Source organism: Bos javanicus, chromosome 29, assembly GCF_032452875.1.
Source record: "Bos javanicus breed banteng chromosome 29, ARS-OSU_banteng_1.0, whole genome shotgun sequence".
NCBI classification, from domain to species: domain Eukaryota; kingdom Metazoa; phylum Chordata; class Mammalia; order Artiodactyla; family Bovidae; genus Bos; species Bos javanicus.
In genome coordinates, this window is record NC_083896.1 from 33,540,553 (window position 1) to 33,559,817 (window position 19,265).

The 19,265-nt window shown below is 58.9% G+C and overlaps 1 protein-coding gene across 4 annotated transcripts in view; it reads left to right on the top strand.

Moving 5' to 3' along the window:
- The window catches only part of IGSF9B (immunoglobulin superfamily member 9B), a 50,520-nt gene that overhangs the window by 9,675 nt on the left and 21,580 nt on the right, over window positions 1-19,265 (top strand). For 3 of the 4 annotated variants that reach the window (XR_009734556.1, XM_061406439.1, XM_061406437.1), the window contains exons 3-17: window positions 1,115-1,261; window positions 6,362-6,513; window positions 6,746-6,863; window positions 7,879-8,020; window positions 8,277-8,422; window positions 10,507-10,649; window positions 10,931-11,071; window positions 11,154-11,270; window positions 11,603-11,753; window positions 12,455-12,578; window positions 14,582-14,757; window positions 15,718-15,944; window positions 16,582-16,666; window positions 18,748-18,909; window positions 19,158-19,203. Coding sequence is in view for 3 of the 4 variants with exons in the window: in XM_061406439.1 (XP_061262423.1) it covers window positions 1,115-1,261; window positions 6,362-6,513; window positions 6,746-6,863; window positions 7,879-8,020; window positions 8,277-8,422; window positions 10,507-10,649; window positions 10,931-11,071; window positions 11,154-11,270; window positions 11,603-11,753; window positions 12,455-12,578; window positions 14,582-14,757; window positions 15,718-15,944; window positions 16,582-16,666; window positions 18,748-18,909; window positions 19,158-19,203 (2,077 nt within the window). In the remaining variant the exon portion in view is untranslated. The remainder of the gene's footprint in view (window positions 1-1,114; window positions 1,262-6,361; window positions 6,514-6,745; window positions 6,864-7,878; window positions 8,021-8,276; window positions 8,423-10,506; window positions 10,650-10,930; window positions 11,072-11,153; window positions 11,271-11,602; window positions 11,754-12,454; window positions 12,579-14,581; window positions 14,758-15,717; window positions 15,945-16,581; window positions 16,667-18,747; window positions 18,910-19,157; window positions 19,204-19,265) is intronic. The other variant, XM_061406438.1, reaches the window with a different exon arrangement.

Below are 19,265 nucleotides of genomic sequence, written 5' to 3' on the forward strand. Positions count from 1 at the left end.
AGAAGCAGCTGAGTCAGAGCCTCGGCAGGCAGCCATGGGGTTTGCTCTGTCTGGCTTCGCCCACTCCCTCCCTCTGGCTCTGAAGTTGGGGCCTCTTGTCCTGGGTGGAGGGAGCGTCTGGGCACCCACTCTGCCTCCTCCTCCTGGCCCCCTGTGTCTTGTTCTGCAATGACTCCTGCCAGTTGGGCCTCACTGAGTCACTGCCAAGGGCCTGCCCACCAGGGAGGAGGGCATGGGGCAATGTGAGTGTGTGCTCGGGTGTGTGTGTGTGGGTGGGTGTGTGTGCGCGCTGGGGTTTAAAGGAAGAGGAAGCTGGCAGGACATGGGTTTTATCTTTACCTCTGGGCTCTGAGGTCTGCCTTGCATTTTTGTCAGCTTCTATTTCTCTCTCTCTCTCTGCCCTTCTCTCTCCTCCTGTGTCTGTGTCTCTCCGGCCCTGGTTGGTTGGGACTGTCTGATTTGTAGGCAGATTGCCAGTGTCGAAAACACAAGGAGGAAAGCAGAGGAGGTCGTGACATTGGGGCGAGGAATGGGCTGGGCTGAGGGAGGACCCGGAGGGCACTCTGGGGAAGGGGTCTGAGTTAGGGAGGGTGGCTTGGAGTAGATTAGAGCTCTACCTGCCAGCTGCTCTGAGTTCTCAGGCTACACGCAACCCCCACTCCAGCCAAGCTTGGGGCCTGGGCTCTGTCTGGACCAGTCCTCTCTGCTCTCTGGCCCCAGCGGCAGGACTAGGAGGGGATGTCAGCACCCTGTCCCTGGTGGCCTCTCCCCTGGCTGCTGTAGGGAAGCCACACAGACAGGGTGCTGGGCGTGGCAGCCACGGGGACCCCCGGGACAGGATGTTGCTCAGCCTGGCCGGAGGTTCCCAGGGCCACTCGTCCTCTCCTATCCCACCTCAGCAGAGCTCCTTCCTCTGTTCCGTCCCTAGAGAATGGGACGGTGCAGAGAACTGAAGCCTTCTTGGTGCAGCTGGTGGGCAGAGAGAGCAGGGCTTTTGGGGCCGCTCTGCCCTGGGCCTGCCTGCCCTGGGCTGGGGTCGAGGGAGGCTGTCCCTGTGGGGCTAGGGCTGCAGGGGGCAGCGCCCTGCCCTGACCCTCTTGGTCCCTCTCCACAGGCCGTGCGAGCCTCCACGACAAGGCATCCCTACGGCTGGAGCAGGTGCGTGCCGAGGATCAGGGCTGGTACGAGTGCAAGGTGCTCCTGCTCGACCAGCAGTACGACACCTTCCACAACGGCAGCTGGGTGCATCTCACCATCCACGGTGCGCGGTGTGCGGGTTGTGTGCCTGCGTGCGAGCGTGTTCGGTGTGTGTCCTGCGTGTGCTTGAGCCTTTTCCCCATGCCCCTGGGACTCAGCCCCTGACTGTAGCCTGCCCTGGAGACCCTGGTGCAGCTGTGCCCCAAGTTCCTCAGCCTTCCTGGAGACCCTGGCCTGGCCCACCGGTCAGATACCAGTCACACCCCTGGCCCCTTGGTCGTCCTGGAGTCCCAGAGGCCGGGCAGCTCCTGACAGACGGCGGTCACCATGGGTGGGGGCGGGAACTGGGTTCTGGAATCCGGGAGGGTTGAGCATCTGCAGGGTGGATTCTAGGGCAGTTGCAGGAAGACCCTCTTCAGGGATCCCCTGTTAGAGCCTTCCTTTAGTCCATTTGCCTGAGTAACCATTGAGTGTCAGCCAGCCATTGAGCTGCAACTGATGGGCAGCAGCAGGACAAACCCAGGGCCGGGTGGCAATGCTGCTGGTCCCGGCCTAGAGGGTAACCCTTCCAATGCTAGTGGGTTCTTACTTCCTGGGGTGAAGGGTGATGGTCTCTCACAGGGCCAGGGTCTTTCCTGGGACCGAGGGTCCCCTGTGCCCCTGGGAGCCCTCCTTTGGGAGGGGAAATTCCCAAGGAGCCGGGAACCCTGGAACCCAGAGAAAGTGGAAGAAGTGATCCCCATGGTGGAGGAGAGCAGGGTTTTTGCTTTGCTTTATTTTACTCTTGATTCAGTTTGTGATATAGTGTGTTCAGCCGCCACGTGCCACACATACTGAGCTGGTTGTTGAGGCTTCAATGGCACGTGTGCTTTGGACGCCCAGGCACAGCTTAGGTCCTTGTGGGTATGATGTCTGTGACCCTGAATTCCATGCTCAGCAGAGAGGAACTGGCAGTGTCCTGGCTTGTGAGCTTCTCCCAGTTTCCACTGGCCTTGTCTCATGAGGTTGGATCAGGTCGTGCACCTTCTGCCCTGAAAACCCATCGAGGGCCCTGGGAAAATGGTGTTTTAGTCTGAGACTGGCCTCTGGGACCAAACAGACCTAGGAGTGGTGGCCTTGGGGCAGTGGTCCAGGCTGCTGACTCACTGCATGCAACCGACTCCTGTCCGTCAGTCCCCAGAGACCAACGGTGGGCTTATTTTAAACCTTGGGTGGGCTGTCCCCACTACCGGTGAGCTTTTGAGTCAACTTCCTTTCAATGCCAGCTGTTGTCTGTGCTGGGAATGAAAACTCAGCTTAATATTAGTCCAAGCAAAATGTAATTAAGAAGGTAAACCTACCGCTGATGGCACCACTGATGGAGCGCTGAGCCAAGAGCCCCCACGCTGCCTGCTTTCTTGTGCCATCTCCCAAGGTGGGCTGATGCCGTCACAGCCCTGCCTGCCTCCCGCGCATCACCGCTGGGTCCTGTCCAGGGAGTGGAGGCGGGTGGACCAGCGGGGAACACGGGCCGACGAGACTCGGCTTGTGTCGTGAGTCCACCTCATTCACTGTCTGAGCCAGGACACCCGCCTCCCCTCGCTGAGCTTCACTCTTCTGTTTCCAAGAACCGTGCCTGTGTGCAGGGCTGTAGTGAAGATTAAATGAAGCCCTGCAGATGAAGACGCCTGGTGCTGCGTTTGGAAGGTTGGCTGTGCGGGGGTCACTCTCTGCAGGATACGGGTCACCCTCCCCATCACGGGAGAGAACGACCAAGTTGGGCAGCCCAGGAGGGGTCTCGGGCTGGCAAAGGCAGCCTGGGTGGTCGAAGAGCCCTTGGGAATCGACCCATGATCAACATGCGTTCCTGAATGTCCACTCGGCAGGCTCTGGGGGTGTGCAGACTGAGCTCTGAAGGATCGTCAGGGGACAATCAGGTCCAGAGGCAACTGCAGTAGAGCTTTGGAAGCATGAGGGACAGGGACTTCTCTGAGGAAATGAGCCCTGGGCAGAGACCCTTTGGGGAAGAGGAGTTGACCAGGTGAGGGGGGTCGGGGGATCAGGCCTGCAGGGTGTTCCAGGGCAGAGGGAACAGCATGCCCGGAGGCCCAGAGGAAGCAGAGCCACCACATTCGGGAGCCTGGCTGCTTGTTGGAATGAAGGGCCAGGCTTTAGCACTGGAGCTCAGCTCGTCATGGAATGCTTTCCCTACCAGGGCCCCGCTCCCAAGGTGAGCGACCTCACCCTCTCTCTCTCCCTCCTGCATTCTGAGGTTCCTTCTGGCGTAAACACTTCCCTTATTGAAGGAAAGAGTCTGGAGCACAAACATTGCATTTCTTTCAAACTAGAATGTCAGGTATTTCTGACCGGGATCACCCTGGGAAAATGAAAAATTAGAATCACAAGTTGTCTCCTCCTCCTTCTGTGTTTTCTTCAAGGCCAGTTGGGAGGAAGAAAATCCAATTATTTCCTCATTGCATATGAAATACTAGAAAAGGCCGAGTCAGGCCTTGCTTTCTGTCGGTGAACTGCTTGGAGGAGAGGCCAGCCTATTTCTAACCTGCATGATTAATTATAGGGCATGTGTGAAAAAAGAAGAATTAAGCTGGAAATGCAGCTGGCAGGCTCACACCTAATCCGGTAAATAATCGGGAGTCAAACCATTATTTTCCTGAAAACTTGAAATTGTTCAAAGTGCTTTCCTGATTAGCACCTAAATAATAAAGTAATTATGTAATTAGTAATTAATTTGTCACTTCAGGACATAATTTATTGTATTATCTTTTCCTTAAGCGTGACACAGAGGTAATAGAGGCCGAGGCTGTGTGAGCTGTAGTTCAAGAGCAGGCTTGGCAGCAGGACTCTGCTAGGATGGGCTCACGGGCCAGGGTAGGAGGCAGTCTGGGGCTCGGAAGCCAGGATCCCTTTGCAAGGGCTTAGAATGTGTTTTGGGGCTTCCCTGGTGGCTCAGATGCTAAAGAAGCTGCCTGCAGTGCAGGAGACCCAGGTTTGTTTCCTGGGTCAGGAAGATCCCCTGGAGAAGGGAATGACTCCCCACTCCATCATTCTTGTGAAGAATTCCATGGACAGAGGAGCCTGGCAGGCTATAGTCCATGGGGTCGCAAAGAATTGGACATGACTGTGCGACTAACACAGAATGTGTTTTACCATCACTTTTGGTGTGTTTAACGTCGGGTTAGGATTGACTTTCTCAAAGATGTTTGTTGTGCGTGATGAAGACCGCTTCCCCGGTCACCCAGCCTTCACTCATGGCCACCTCTGTGGCCACACTGAGCGGAGCTTTGGGGAGATTGTTGAAGAAGGTCATCTCACCATCATCTTGTCTTCAGTTTTATATTTGCATTTGTGTTGGTGTGTGCGCGCGTGTGCACGTGCGCTTGCAGGCATGCAGCTATTTCATTGCATTCATCTGTTCATTCAGCCATTTGTTGAGACTCTGTAACTTGCCACTTCAGTTCTGTTCAGTTGCTCAATCATGTCTGATTCTTTGCGACCCCATGGACTGCAGCTTGCCAGGCCTCCCTGTCCATCACCAGCTCCTGAAGCTTGCTCATGTCCATCAAGTCGGTGATGCCATCCAACCATCTTATCTTCTGTCATCCCCATCTCCTCATGCCTTCAATCTTTCCCAGCATCAGGGGCTTTTCCAGTGAGTCAGTTCTTTGCATCAGGTAGCCAAAGTATTGCAGCTTCAGCTTCAGCTTCAGCATCATTCCTTCCAGTGAACATTCAGGACTGATTTCCTTTAGGATGAACTGGTTGGATCTTGCGGTTCAAGGGATTCTCAAGAGTCATTTCCAACACTACAGTTCAAAAGCATTGATTCTTCGGTGCTCAGCTTTCTTTATGGTGCAACTCTCACTTCCTTACATGAGCTGCGCTAAAAGCTGAGCACATACTGGGATTTATGGAGATCTCTGCTCTCAGGAGACTTGGTCGTAAGTGCTTTAAACTGTCTCAGGGGACAGGATTGCAGCAAGTGCCTTCCTCGACCGGCTGACCAGGTGAGGCAGAGGCAGCATTTTAGCAGAGATGTAGAAGCACCAGAAGGGTGGGATGTGAGTATGGCCCAGGAAGGGGGGATGGCAGGTGCAGCAATCCCAGGGATGGAATTTCTTGGCACTCATAGGAAGACACGAAGGCTGGAGTGTTGGAGTCGATTTGAGGGATGTGTGGTGGCTGGTGGACAGCTGTGACCCCTAACATTGCTTGGGTCTGGGGCGAGGCTACCTCCTAGGAGACCCCTCTCACAGCTTCTCCTTGGGGCCTCAGAAGCTCTGGGCAGCTAACAGCGATGGCAGTACTGGCAAGATAACCACCATTCAGTAGCTTTATGTTTTACCAGCTCCTCTCACAGACTCTACCTGGATCATTCCTCCCATCAATGTGGAGGGCAGGGTTTTAGGTAGACCCCAGAATAGCTGAGCCCAGGGCTATAGGGCAAGTGGCTTTTGAACTTGAGCTTGGAGCCTTGAGACAAGGTCAGAAGTCCAGGCCCAGCCTGGTGTTGTGGACCCTCAGGCTGGGCCAGAAGACCCCAGGTGATTGTCCAGAGGGTTGAGGGTGATCAGATGGCTTCTAAAAGCAGCTTCGACAGATGAGATGGGATGTGTTAAAAGCTGATTGTTTCAACAGGGTGGGATTTTAGTCAGGACTCTGAAGCAGGTGCTGGGGGAGCAATTTGGGAGGGAGTGGCCATGGCTGGGCTGGGAGAAGATGTAGGATTGTTTCTTCAGGGTCTAGGTGATCCCACACCACCTGGTTTGTGATCCACGTTAGGCCTGATGGGGCTCAGATGGTGTATGGCCTGCAACCGTGGGCCTGGCTGGGCTGGGGTTATGGAAAGATGGGTCGAGGTGTGAAGGGCTGCAGGTATATGGATGCCTCATTTATCCCCATGTCCCTGGAGCCTCTGGGGCACCCTGGTGCTGGACAAACAGTCCTTTATTTGGAATTAGGTGGCTACAAAAGGTTTAGAATTGGGATCCAGCCAGACTGTTGAGTTCCAGGTCTCCCTTCCAGAAGGCAGGTGGGCAGAGCCTGTCTCCTGCTTACCTCCTGCCTCCAGGAGTGCCCTGGACTTGTGGGGTGGGCCCCGGAGCAGGGTGCCCATGTGCGGGATGGCCAGCTGACCAGCCTGCCCCGTGCCTTCGGTCTCTTGCAGCTCCTCCCACCTTTACAGAAACACCTCCCCAGTACATTGAGGCCAAGGAGGGTGGTAGCGTCACCATGACCTGCATAGCTTTTGGGAATCCCAAGCCCATTGTCACCTGGCTGAAGGAGGGGACACTCCTAGGTGCTAGCAACAAGTACCAGGTGAGTGTGGGTCTGTCACGGGCTGCTGCACCCCCTCCTTGCTGACCCCCGCCTCCTGTCCTGCCACCAATTCACCTTTGCGGAGGCGCAGGTAGGGCTGGAGGCGGCAGGCGGACTGGGCGGTACCTGTGACCTTGGAGGTTCCCCAGTGCACAGGCCCCGAGGCCCCCTCCACCTGGGAAGGCGTTGGTGGGGCCCAGGGTGGGAGCTGAATCCGTCTCCTTGGCTCCAGGTGAGTGAGGGTAGCCTGACGGTGACGTCGGTCAGTCGGGAGGACAGAGGCGCCTACACCTGCCGTGCATACAGCATCCAGGGGGAGGCGGTGCACACCACCCACCTGCTCGTCCAAGGTGAGGCCTCTTGAAGGGAGTCCTGGCCCCACTGAGCTGGGGGTCTTCCCAGGGTGTGGGTGGCTTAGCTGGGGATGGTAGGGAACCGGGTGGGATCTCATCCCTGTGTTGCGGGCTCCCTTGGTGGCCCTCAGTGGCCCTCCCATGGGGTGGCAGGAAGCGCCATGCCGACTGGGTTTCTGGTTTCTCTGAATGTCCAGGTGGTGTCCTGTGGTGTCTCCACCTTCCCCGGGGGAGGACTGCCCCCTCCCCCACCAGACTCCATCCTCTGGTGACTGCCTTAATAAGTAAGGGTTTGAATTGAGTCCAACCCCAGAGGCTTAAATAACATGAAGGGCATTTGGCAGGGCTCGTGTCTGTGGGGTCAGCACCTGTGATGCTCTGCCTGGGGCCCTGAGCCCCCCAGAAGGGGTGGCCTCTGTCCACCTGCTCCACTTCCCCCACCCCTGCTGGAGGGAGCTGCGGGGGTGGCTGCACCTGGCCTCCTGACTTGGGCAAGAGCTGGTGACAGCCACAGGATGTCTGGAAAGTCAGCACCAGGGCTGCTGGAACTCCAGCCGTGTCCTCTGCTTCTCCTGCCTCCTCTCCCTGATGCCCCTTCACCTGTGGTCAGCCTCTTACTCCTCTAGAGGCAGGCCGGTTCCTTTTGTGGGTCAAGAGAGTGGCCTTCCTCCTTGCTGTGTGTTTGTATCTATGGAGGGGTTAGTTGGCTATTCAGGGGGCCAGGTTGGCAGAGGGACTGTGCATGGGTGGGTGTCTGCCACGAGCTGTGTGCAGCCACACCTGTGGACCCCGTGCATCCTTGGGACCTGCAGGGTGAGTAAGAACCTGAGCACAGGCAGCAGCTGGATGCGTCTCCATGACAACTGCTCAGTTGTGCTGCCTGCTTCTGGACCAGTGCTGGCTCAGTTCCTCCCAGGGCTAGGGGCGCCCCTTTCTGAGGGGCAGAGCTCCCGCAGCTGGTGCTGTGGTCCCCCCCGCCCCAGGAGAGGTCACATTTGTCCCTGTCCCCCAGGGCCTCCCTTCATCGTCTCACCTCCTGAGAACATCACTGTCAACATCTCCCAGGACGCGCTGCTCACCTGCCGGGCGGAGGCCTACCCCGGCAACCTCACCTACACCTGGTACTGGCAGGATGAGAACGTCTACTTCCAGAAGTGAGTGCACGCTCTGCCCTGAGCCCAGCCAGGCCTCCCAGGGGCAAGGCTTCCCAGCAGGGACTGCCCTTGGGCTCTGGGAGCTGGTTGGGGTGGGAGGGTGGGCTGGGGTCCCCTTCCTGTGCTCCGGGCGCTGAGACCAGTGTCAGTGTGGGGGGTGTCTATCCCACGCATCAGCCATGGGGAGGACTCCCGGGCACAGTGCCCTGGCATCGCATGGAAGACCCTCTCCTCCATGTGTCCTGTGTCCCTGCAGCGACCTGAAGCTGCGGGTGCGGATCCTCATCGACGGGACCCTGATCATCTTCCGGGTGAAGCCGGAGGATGCGGGGAAGTACACCTGCGTGCCCAGCAACAGCCTCGGGCGCTCGCCCTCGGCCTCGGCGTACCTCACTGTGCAGTGTGAGTGGGCGCACTGGCCATGCTGGGGACGGGAGGGTGGCCTCAGGGAAGGTGGGCAGAGGAGGGGCCAGGGCGAGGGAGGGGGTCAGCCCTGGAGGAGGCCCGACCGGGGCTGGTTAGTGCACATGAATGGAGCCCGCTCTGGGTCCTTCTCCCAGCCATGCGGTTGTCCCTGTCCACTGATCCATCCCACCAGCCTCACCCTGGCTGGGCTCAGGGCCAGGCTGGCCTTCCGGACACTGTCCTTGTGCTGGTGCTGGCCAGATCCTCTGTTTGCACCTGGAATGAGGTGCTTTTTCTCACTATCTGAGGATGTGTGTGGCTCACACCTGGTGGGGTGACTGTCCTGCCAGGTCTCTGCTCCCCTGCTGTATTGGTAAGGGGCACAGGCCCTCTCCCAGTGGCTCATCCACTCCTGCCAGCACCAGGCCCCTCTGGGCCTTCCCTCTGCAGCTCTCGGGGCTGCCCGAGACCCAGAGCAGCCGAGGGCTTCTGTGCAGCATCGTTCAGCTTGCTGGTTGTGGTGGGCAGAGGAAGTGTGATGAGGGCTTGTCCCTCCCTCCTGATTGGCCGATGGCTCTGTCACTCAGGCAACATGGTCCCCTTTTGATGCAGTAGATGACAGACACTCCATCACTTGACGGCTTGTGTGGGAGAACCAGCTCCCCCACAGCACGGAGGGGCAGGCAGGCGAGAGTGTGACTGTCTGGAGAGGGCCTGGAGTGGTGTCTGAGCTGAGGATGTGAGCAGAACAGCTGGTGACCCAGGAGACCAGCAGAGCAGGGCCTGGTGGGGGGCTGCCCGAGTGCTGGCCTCATGCCCTCATGCAGTGTTGCTGCTGCTGGGGTCAGAGGCCTCCTCCCCAGTTTCCACAGCAGAGGATCACTCTCAGCTGCTGTCCTGTGAGTCCCAGGTTCTTGAGAGCTGTGAGGCCCCAAGACAGCTGTGTGACCTGGGGCATCAGGTCTGTCCCACCCACACCTGCCGGAGGAAGAGGCTCCTTTGCAGACTCCTCGTGGGGAAGATCCCATCTGCTGTGTCATGGGGCACAGAGGGGCAGAGACAGAGGCACAGGGCTGGTAGGAGTGGTCCCAGAGGACCCTGACCTGCCTGGATGAGGACTCCTATCCTCCAGCTGTGGCTGTGCCTGCCAGGGAAGAGTGGTTTCCCGTCTCCCTCCAGCGCATCACCCACTCCCACTTGTCCTTTCTTACCTCCTTCTTGCCTTCAAAGAGAATCCGGGGTGGGGGGAGGAATGAGATTTTCAGGTGGGTGAGACAAGGATCTTTATTTCTACTAAAAAGCAGTGTTCAGAGTATTTCCCATTCATAAACCCTTTGAAAACCTTGGAGGGGAAAAAAAAAAAGCTTCCACCATACAAAAGTAGGAAGCTATGTCTAAATATACACCTCGGCCTGGTATTTATGTAATGCTCTTCTGAGAAGGGCTCCAGACGCTGACAGAGCCGCCCATTCATACCCACCGCCTCCCGGGGAGTTCTGGATCGTTCTCCTTCGTGGCCCCCGGGTGATGACTCACCCGAGTCGCGGGGCTGCTGCTCTTGTCGCCCGAGAACCTTCCAGAGGCTCCGTGGCCGACTCTGCACCTCAGCTACACAGACGGGAGACCTAGGCAGGAGGGAGCCCACAGAAGCAGCCTTGTTCCGAGGGTGTGGGGAGAGGAAGGGCCTGGGGTCCCGCCTACTTGGGAGGGATGCTGTCATCTTACCGGTCTTATCAGTGGCCAGACACTGGCTTTGAGGTTGGGAGTCTAGGGGCTGGGGTGCTGAGGGTCCCTGCTGGCTGTCAAGTCTGCAGACAGAGGTGTTTGGGGGTAACTGCAGGTGGGCAGGAGCGGCAGTGCCTCGGTGCATTCAGATGGGGGTTCTTAAGGATGCAGGACTGGACAAACGGGACGGCCGTGCTGGCCTCTGGGCGGTCAGCCCTGGGGGTGGGCCGTGTTGTCTTGTGGCCCCGCTGGCCTGGCACCTGGTGCTGCACAGAGTGCTGGGCCCTGGGCTGTGGGGTGGCTCGGCCCCCGCTGTGCCTTCTCATCCCTCCTTGCCCCAACTCCCACTCCTGCAGACCCAGCCCGAGTCCTCAACATGCCCCCTGTGATCTACGTGCCCGTGGGGATTCATGGCTACATCCGCTGCCCCGTGGACGCAGAGCCGCCGGCCACCGTGGTCAAGTGGAATAAGGATGGCCGCCCCCTGCAGGTTGAGAAGGTGCTGGAGGGCTGCGTGTGGGTCTCGGGAGGCCCCTGGCTCTGAGATGCTGCCTCCAGGGATCTGGTTCCCGGCAGGACCCCTCCACTCCCCTCAGAGTTCTGGGAGAGCAAAGAGCTGCTTCCCACGGGGCCAAGCCCAGCAGGTCTGGCCATCCTCCCAGACCCGAGATGCCCCACCCCACATGTCTGCCCACAGAGGGGCAGCTCGGGTCTGACTGGTAGGGCTGGATTGGATGTCAGCACTGACCACAGCTCCACTCCACTGTCTGTGCCCGGCAGAACCTGGGCTGGACTCTGATGGAGGACGGCTCCATCCGGATCGAGGAGGCCACAGAGGAGGCTCTTGGCACTTACACCTGTGTGCCTTACAACACCCTGGGGACCATGGGCCAGTCTGCCCCTGCGAGGCTTGTCCTGAAGGTGAGGCAAGGCTGCGGGTGCCTCCATATGGGCAGGCGGGCTCCTGAAATGCCTGGTGTCACAGCCTGGCCTGCTCTCCTAGGACCCCCCGTACTTCACGGTGCTACCGGGCTGGGAGTACAGGCAGGAGGCCGGCCGGGAGCTGCTCATCCCCTGTGCCGCGGCTGGGGACCCCTTCCCCGTCATCACCTGGAGAAAGGTACCCCTGGGCTCTGGGGTTCGTGGGGGGTGGGGCAGGGGCCCCTTCCCGTCATCACCTGGAGAAAGGTACCCTTCGGCTCCAGGGCTGCAGGAGCGACATGGGGGTATGACTGGGACTGCTCTGTTCCCAAGGGGCAGCCCCGAGGGTGACCCGGGGGCAGTGGAGGGCTGCGGGGAGCACCATGGGGGCACGGCCGGGACTGCTCTGTTCCCAAGGGGCAGCGGAGGGCTGTGGGCTGAAGCCCAGTGCTGACCCCCTTCTGGAGCCCTGAGTGTCGGTGGCTTCTCTTCTGCCCTGGCCGCCCGCTCCCGCCCCCGTGTTTGGCCAAGGTAGGGAAGCCCAGCAGAAGCAAGCACAACACCCTGCCCAGCGGGAGCCTGCAGTTCCGCGCCCTGAGCAAGGAGGACCACGGGGAGTGGGAGTGCATCGCCACCAACGTGGTCACCAGCATCACTGCCAGCACCCACCTGACCGTCATCGGTACGGGCTCGGGGTTGGGCGGGGCCTGGCGCGGGTGTCCCGTTTCGTGGGGCTCTTCTGCTGTTGGAGACATTGTCCCTAGGACCCCAGCCTGGACATTATGCCTGCCCCTCTGGGACAGACAGCCACTGTCCTAACAACAGCCATTGAACATTTACCACTGGCTTTAAACTCGGTACCTAGTGGTGCATAGTGGAAGCTGGTATTCCCCTCAGGCTCACTCACAGAGACCGAGGCCAGCCTGGGTGGGACACCTCAACTGGCATCACCACACTGAGTGGTGGGCCCTGGATTCAAACTCCTGCTGGAGACGTGGAGGGCCTGCTGGACTGGGCTGCTCTTACGATGGTGTTTGGGTCTCAGGCCAGAGTCGTGTGGGACGGGGCCTTTTGGCTTTGCTGACCTCCATCAGGTGCACTTCTGTGTTCTGCAGATGAGCACAGTCCTGACGACCAGGGGTTGACTCCCCACCCTTGGCCCGTATCCCTGATGTTCAGGCCGTCTCCTGCTGGAAGAACCAGCCTCCCTGGCAGGACAGGTTTCCTCCTTCAGCCCTAGGGCCCTGGGCTAGACCCAGCTCCTCAGAGCTTCATGGCCCCCACTGCTCCCCGGGGCCACCGTGCTTGCAGGGCACCCGGGCTCACAGCCCCAGTCATGCGGGTTCCCTTCCTCCCTGCCTGAGGTGTCTGCTTGGTCTCCAGGCACCAGCCCCCACGCCCCGGGCAGTGTCCGGGTCCAGGTCTCCATGACAACTGCCAATGTGTCCTGGGAGCCAGGCTACGACGGAGGATTTGAGCAGACATTCTCTGTTTGGTACGGACCTCTGTGAGTCACCCCTGCACGCCTCGCTCTCTGCTTATCCCTCCCTCATCAGTCCACAGGGCTTGGGGGGCAGGTTATGAGGAGGGTGTGTATCTCTGCCCGCTTGACCTTCCTCTGGATGGTGGGTGTGGTGCTGCCTGGTGACGAGGCTTCTGTGGGCGGGGCGTCTGGGATGATGCCGGGGCCCGAATGGCCCACCATCCTGTGGTGAGTGTCCTCAGCTGACCTTGCGGCCCTTCTGTGTCCTTGGCTCGCTCCTGTAGGTTCCTCTGTCCTCTGGAGTCTGGAAGAGACTCCTGATCTTGGGCATCCTAAGACAGCCCAGCTGCAAGCCTAGTATTAGCTTTATCCTGACCCTTCCCCCATGGTTCCAGAAACCAGTGTGAAGTGGCGCTCACCTTCCTGCCATCGTCTGCACATGGGCATTTCTTTCTGGGATTGTGTGTCCATTGCCTTTGTACCTGGCTGTACATTCATTTGGTGAGATGCGGTGATTGGAGATCTTTGCCGAAACCTTGGGGTTGACTGGCATCTCAGTGATGTGTGAGTCAGGCTGAGGACAGAAGATGTAGAAAAAATGGGAGGAGAGCCCTCGGTTGAGGTCCACACTCACCTAGGGTTTTCCCGAGCCCGGAGCTGGCCACCTGCATTAGGGGCGACATTGTTGATCAGGGAGGGTGAGCCTCAGCTCCTCCTCTCCAGACCTGTCTCCTCAGGGTGCGTGTTGCCCCAGGCTCACCAGGCCTGGAGAGGAGGAGACAGACTCAGGCAGAGCCCTCCGTGGACTTCCAGCACAAGGGAGGTTGAGAGGGACCTGGCCTGTTTCCTAGACTCTGAGTACCTGGGCTTTGAGTTCTGGACACAAACCGGACCTAGGTGGTGAGCTTGGGGGGGCTCAGAGTTGAAGCAAACCCCGTCCCACCCCCATGGGGCAGGTGAGGTACTGCCAGGGGGCTGTGTGGCCAGGGCAGGGCATGTGGCCACCTTCGGGGAGGCCTGAGCAGAAGGTCTGGGCATGGACTGGTCCCCTCGCTGCCTGTGGCTCTGCTTCGCTGTGTCACCCTGCTTGCCTGCTGGGGTGCCGGGTGGGAGGGGCAGTCTTGGGCTAGGGGGCTCTTTCCCCCCTTATCTCTGCCTGCCTCCAGCTCTCCCATCCTGACCTTTGATGCTGGCTTCTCTTTGCTGTGCTTTCCGCTGCCCTGGCTCTAATTCCTGGGCAGAGGCAACTGTGAGCCATCGGTGTGTAGGGACCTGGCCTCCTCGGGGGTCCTTGATCTGCACGGCCAGTCCAACGGGAAGCCGTCCCCTCCCCGTGGTGGCACTGGACAGTGCGCCTGGGCACAGGCTTCATGGCCGGTGGGGAGTGTGGCGGGCTGCAGGGCAGGGGCTGACCTCTCGTTGGATTCCAGCATTCTGCACCCACAGTGCAGCTGTCCTTGGTGACTTCTAACCCCGAAGGCTTTAGAATCCTGTCCCCGTTGTGGGGAAATGCTCTTTGTTTTTGTCCTGTGCCCAGCTCCTCCTCAGTGACACCAGCCTGCTTGAACAGAGCAAGCCCTCTGGGTCACACAGGCAGGCCAGTTTTGACCATCCCAGAGCAGCCAGGCAGCTGGGCACCTGGCCTCCCCTCAGGTCCCGCTGGTGCTCATCGTTACTCTCCCACTTTAGCACCTGCCTTGTTCCCAGTGTCCTTGCTCTCAGGGCAGGGCCACTCTTAAGACTCTGCTCAGGGTGAGGTTCTCTCAGAATGCAACTGGTTATTCGACCAGTTTCTTGAGCGTCAATAATGCCAAGGGTCCCCTTTCATAGATGAGGCACCAGCAGTGGCTAGGGACCTGGCCTCATGGGGACAGGGCCAGCCATAGCTGAGTGGTCACAGCCTGTTCCTGACCTCAAACCTGGGGAGGCCAGGGTGCCCCCCACCTCCAGCACTTGTGTGCCCTCTCCTGTCTCCAGTGTAACCCACCCCGTCTTCTTGTCCCCAATCCTCTCTCCCTCTTGGGCAGGATGAAGCGGGCACAGTTTGGGCCCCATGACTGGCTGTCCCTGCCCGTGCCTCTGGGACCCAGCTGGCTGCTGGTGGAAGCCCTGGAGCCCGAGACAGCGTACCAGTTCAGTGTCCTGGCCCAGAACAAACTGGGCACCAGCGCCTTCAGTGAGGTGGTCACTGTGAACACTTTAGGTGAGGCCGGGCCCGGGCACTCCTGGAGGAGCTGGGATGGAGCAGACGTTTCTTGCCCGCTGTATGCAGGCACCTTGCTAAGTGCCTTCTATGACCGTCACTGATGACGCAGCAGGGGTCTGTCCCACCATCCCTTGGGGTTGGTCTGGACCAGAGTGCCCTGGCTGAGCACTTTGGGCCCTGTGGGCCAGCCTCATGTGTCTTCGGGTGGATGGAAGAGCTTTGGTTTCATCCTTCATGGCTGACCACCTGTTTCCGTTTTCCTGTGGCCTTGTAGGGGGATTAGGGGTCCTTTCTCCTCCTCCTGTTCTCTGCTGGTTCCTTCCTTTGGCCCCCAGCCTCATTTGGTGGCAGGCGTGCACCCATCTCCTCCTTCCTGACCCAGGGGCCCGGGAGGGGTCGTGCCCTCCTGGCTGCTGTTGCATTTGTCCCCTGTCTGTGGCCAGCGAGGGCAGCCGTGACCGGGCAGCTCCACACCAGTGTTGCCCGGGGTCCTTTATTGCCACCGAGGGGGCAGCTGTGGAGGAAGGCTCACCCTGCCCCAGAGAGCCCCCCATGGGGGCCAGCTTTCCACCTGGGCCAGAGGGGACTGTAGGGACAGGGCAGTGCTGAGGGAAGGTGTTCCTCCTCCTCCGGAAGGGAACGAAAGTATCTTTTTAAAGATACCACCTTAGTTGCCAGTGGTTCCTGATGTTTTTCCTGTGAGGGCCATGATGCCATCCCTCGTCCGTCAGTATTCTTGGATGCGCTCTGGAGATAGGATCAGGAAGCTCAGGCCCGCTGCCCGGCCTCCTTCCTTTGGATCAGGAGGACTCTTCATGTGACTGGTCCTTAAATTGACGCCTGCTCCCAGGGGATGTGACCCTCACCGCCTTGGGGTCCCTGTGCCGCAGGAACACGTGGGTAGAGGGGGTTCAGCAGCCTCAGCAACCCCCTCATCATCTTCCCCCCGCCCTGCAGCATTCCCTGTCACAACTCCAGAACCCCTGGTGCTGGTTACCCCACCGAGGTGCCTCACAGCCAACCGGACCCAGCAGGGCGTGCTCCTGTCCTGGCTCCCACCTGCCAACCACAGCTTCCCCATCGACCGCTACATCCTGGAGTTCCGCGTCGGAGAGCGCTGGGAGACACTGGACGATGGCATTCCTGGCACCGAGTTGGACTTCTTTGCCAGGGACCTATCACAGGTGCGGAGCCTGGTGTTTGCTGGAAGTGATCGTGAATTGCTTCTAGAATCACTGGGAGCTCAGGTGTCGGGAGGCTGTCTGCATACTGCCACACCTGCACTCCTGCTCTCCCAGGGCTGCTGCCAGGGTTTGGGCAAGGTCTGCAAGTTCAGGGCCAGCCCTGAGGGGTCTCCACATGCCGCCAAAAGCCAGGGAGCGCAGGGCGGGCTGGAGTCCGACATGGGCAGCCCAGGGTGGGAGCCCTCCTTCAGCAGTTCTCAGCCCCTGGAGAACATGGTATTTTTTTCCCAGCTGACTCCCCTTATACCTTGGCGTCTCTCTAGCTGGAGGCAGCCGCTTATCGCACATGTGCCTGCTATTTATCCCTTCTTCCTTTCTCCCTTCCCTGGATGCTCTAGAGCTGGGATTGGTCCCAAGAGCCCACATTGCATCTCTTTATAGTTTTGCTTTCAGTGACCTCACACGTATAGCTTGGAATCTATCACAGTATAAATCCGAGTATTTATCCCATGGAAATTGGCAGATAGCCCAAGTTGCAGAGTTGGTGGCGGGGGGAGGGGCGGGGGGTCAGCTGGGAAGGGTACTGGTGGCTGTGACAGGTTGCGCGGCTGACGGGGTGTCATCTCTGGGGCTGTAGGACACGTGGTACGAGTTCCGGGTCCTGGCCGTCATGCAGGATCTGATCAGCGAGCCCAGCAACATTGCCGGCGTCTCCAGCACAGGTACTTGGGGTCGGGGCCGCATCGGCACACCAGCTCGTGTGGGGAGAGGCTGAGCCGGAATAGAGGAGGGGCGCCAGCTGACTCTCTGTGTCATGACCTTGAGGTGGGTAGGCTTTCTCCACCTAAAGAGCCGAATTCATGACCATTTCTCTGTGGTAGCCACAGAAGGAAATCCAGCTAACCTTCTCATTAGAACAGTCAAAAAGAACTTCAGTCCTTTTGCTGTCAAATTTCTGTTCCTCTGGTGTTATCCACTTGTGGGGTAACGTGGGGGGTGCAAATTGGAGCAAAGAGACAGAAACGGGTCAGCAGTGCTTACCGATGCCTCTTGGTAAGGCAGCTTTATAATTAGGGTGTTTCATTTGGAAAATTGCTGTTTGGTGTTGTTTTCCTCCGCTCCTTCCTCTCCCTAGATTTTTTTCAGGCTAAATAAAGCCAACTCCCTAGCACTGTCTCCATTTATCTTCCTTTCTCTTGGCTCTGGTCCCAATTCTACGCATGTTTCTCCAGTTACAGTCCCTGCCAAGTAGCAGATCCCTCCCCCAGAAGTGGTTCCCTCGGTTTGGGAAGAAGCTTTTGCTTAGCGATCAAGTTGGGGCACATGTCCTTGGGCAGTGCTTGCAGGGCCCCCTGGAGGCAGGGGGCAGGAGGGGGCCCGACGAGCTCATGCTTGGGATTCCTGGAGATGCTGGTACGGTGGGGTGGGCAGGGAAGCGAGCCTTACACACTTCTGTCTTGTGTGTTAGGCACTGTGGGGCTGGTTTCTTTTTTTTTTTTTTAATTCATTTATTTTTGTTTTTGGCTGTGCTGGGTCTTTGTTGCTGCACGGGCTTTTTCTACTTGTGGCAAGCCAGGGCTACTCTCTGTGGTGTGCGGGCTTCTCATTGCTGTAACTTCTCTTGTGGAGCATGGGCTCTAGGGCATGCAGACTTCAGTAGTTGCAGCACCTGGGCTCTAGAGCTCAGGCTCAGTAGTTGTGGTGCGCGGGTTCAGTTGCTCTGCAGCATGTGGAATCTTCCCTGACCAGGCACTGAAGCCCTGCACTGGCAGGTGGCTTCTTAACCACTGATCCCCTAGGAAACCTGGTCTTGTTTTTTTTCTCCTCGGAGGTGCCTGCTGTAGCCCAGCACACTTCTGTCTTGGCATCCATCTGGGGGAGAGCTGCAGTCCAGGCCGAGGTAGAGGACTTGAGGGTTTGGGGGCACCTCTAGTGAACTGTTCTGCTCAGTGGCTTTATGTCTGGTTCCCAGTAGTGGCTAGAGTCCCTGGTGAACGTCCTCCAACTGCTTCAGCATTCCCTGTCTTTCAGCCACCTGCTTGTAAAGGCTGAGCCCTCTTTTTCTACTCAGCATGATCTGGGTTGTTTTAATCCATGTCCTCATCGACATGGGAGTGGATTCTGGCCAAATGTATCAAAGATATGTGGGCTTCCCTTTGATGAGCCTGCGGGGTGGCACTTCCTAATGAGCTGTTGGGTGATGTGTGATCCTGGGGACCCATCCAATCCCACTGTCTCTCATAAGCTCTGTGGATCTGGGCCCTTCTGCCAATAGTACAGGATGTTGTCTGATGGCCCTGTCCACGCCAGCATGTGCCTGTGATGGCCAGGACGTGCTGACCCCCTGCAGGGGTTGCCCACCTGCACCGTCATGGTAGAATGGGAGCCTGCATTCTGGAGTGACAGCCCTGTGGTGCTGCAGTCACCCTATTGGGCTCTGGTCCTGTAGAGAGGCTGGCGGGAGTCCCTGTGGCCATGTGATACTTAGGCTCCCGCAGCGTCCGGTCAACTGGGCGTGGCTTCCGGGTGGAGCGTGCTGCTTGGTGAGGGCAGCTGGTGAGGTCATCAGGTGAGTGATGGCCTGGTCATCACCTGGAGAGTCTGCCCCATGGGGAGGAGATACAGGTGGCGACTCCTCAGTTTCCCGATGCCCTTCCACCTCTTCCCACCAGGCCGCCTCTTCAGTGTTAGGGCAGAGCCTTAGACATGTGGATCCTATGCGGGCGGAGAGGCACCTGGGGCCCTGGGGGAGGGAAGAGTCTCACCTGTGCTCCACCCCCCACCCCTACCCCCATCCCCTCAGACATCTTCCCGCAGCCGGACCTGACCGACGAGGGGCTGGCTCGACCGGTCCTGGCTGGCATTGTGGCCACCATCTGCTTCCTGGCCGCAGCCATCCTGTTCAGCACCCTGGCCGCCTGCTTTGTCAACAAGCAGCGGAAGCGGAAGCTCAAGCGCAAGAAAGGTGGGTGTCGCCTTGAAAACAGAGAAACCGGACCTCGTGGGCAGAGCTGTCAGCGGACTTGCCTTGATGGTGGGAGAGGTGGCTGGGACCAGAATGAGGGTGGAGAGGTGGGGGTGCAGGATCCTGGATGGAGCGATTTCTGACGCCTGGGGGCCGCTTCCCTTCGGGGCTTTGCCCTGGGCCCTGCTGACAGCTGGGGTGGGCTCTGTGGCATCAGCCTCAGCCAGCTCCATTCTTTCTCCCTCTAGACCCTCCACTCTCCATCACACACTGCAGGAAGAGCCTGGAGTCTCCGTAAGTGGCCTCCGCAGGAGGAGAGGGCACGGCTGTCTGGGGTGGAGGGTGGGGGGCTCGCT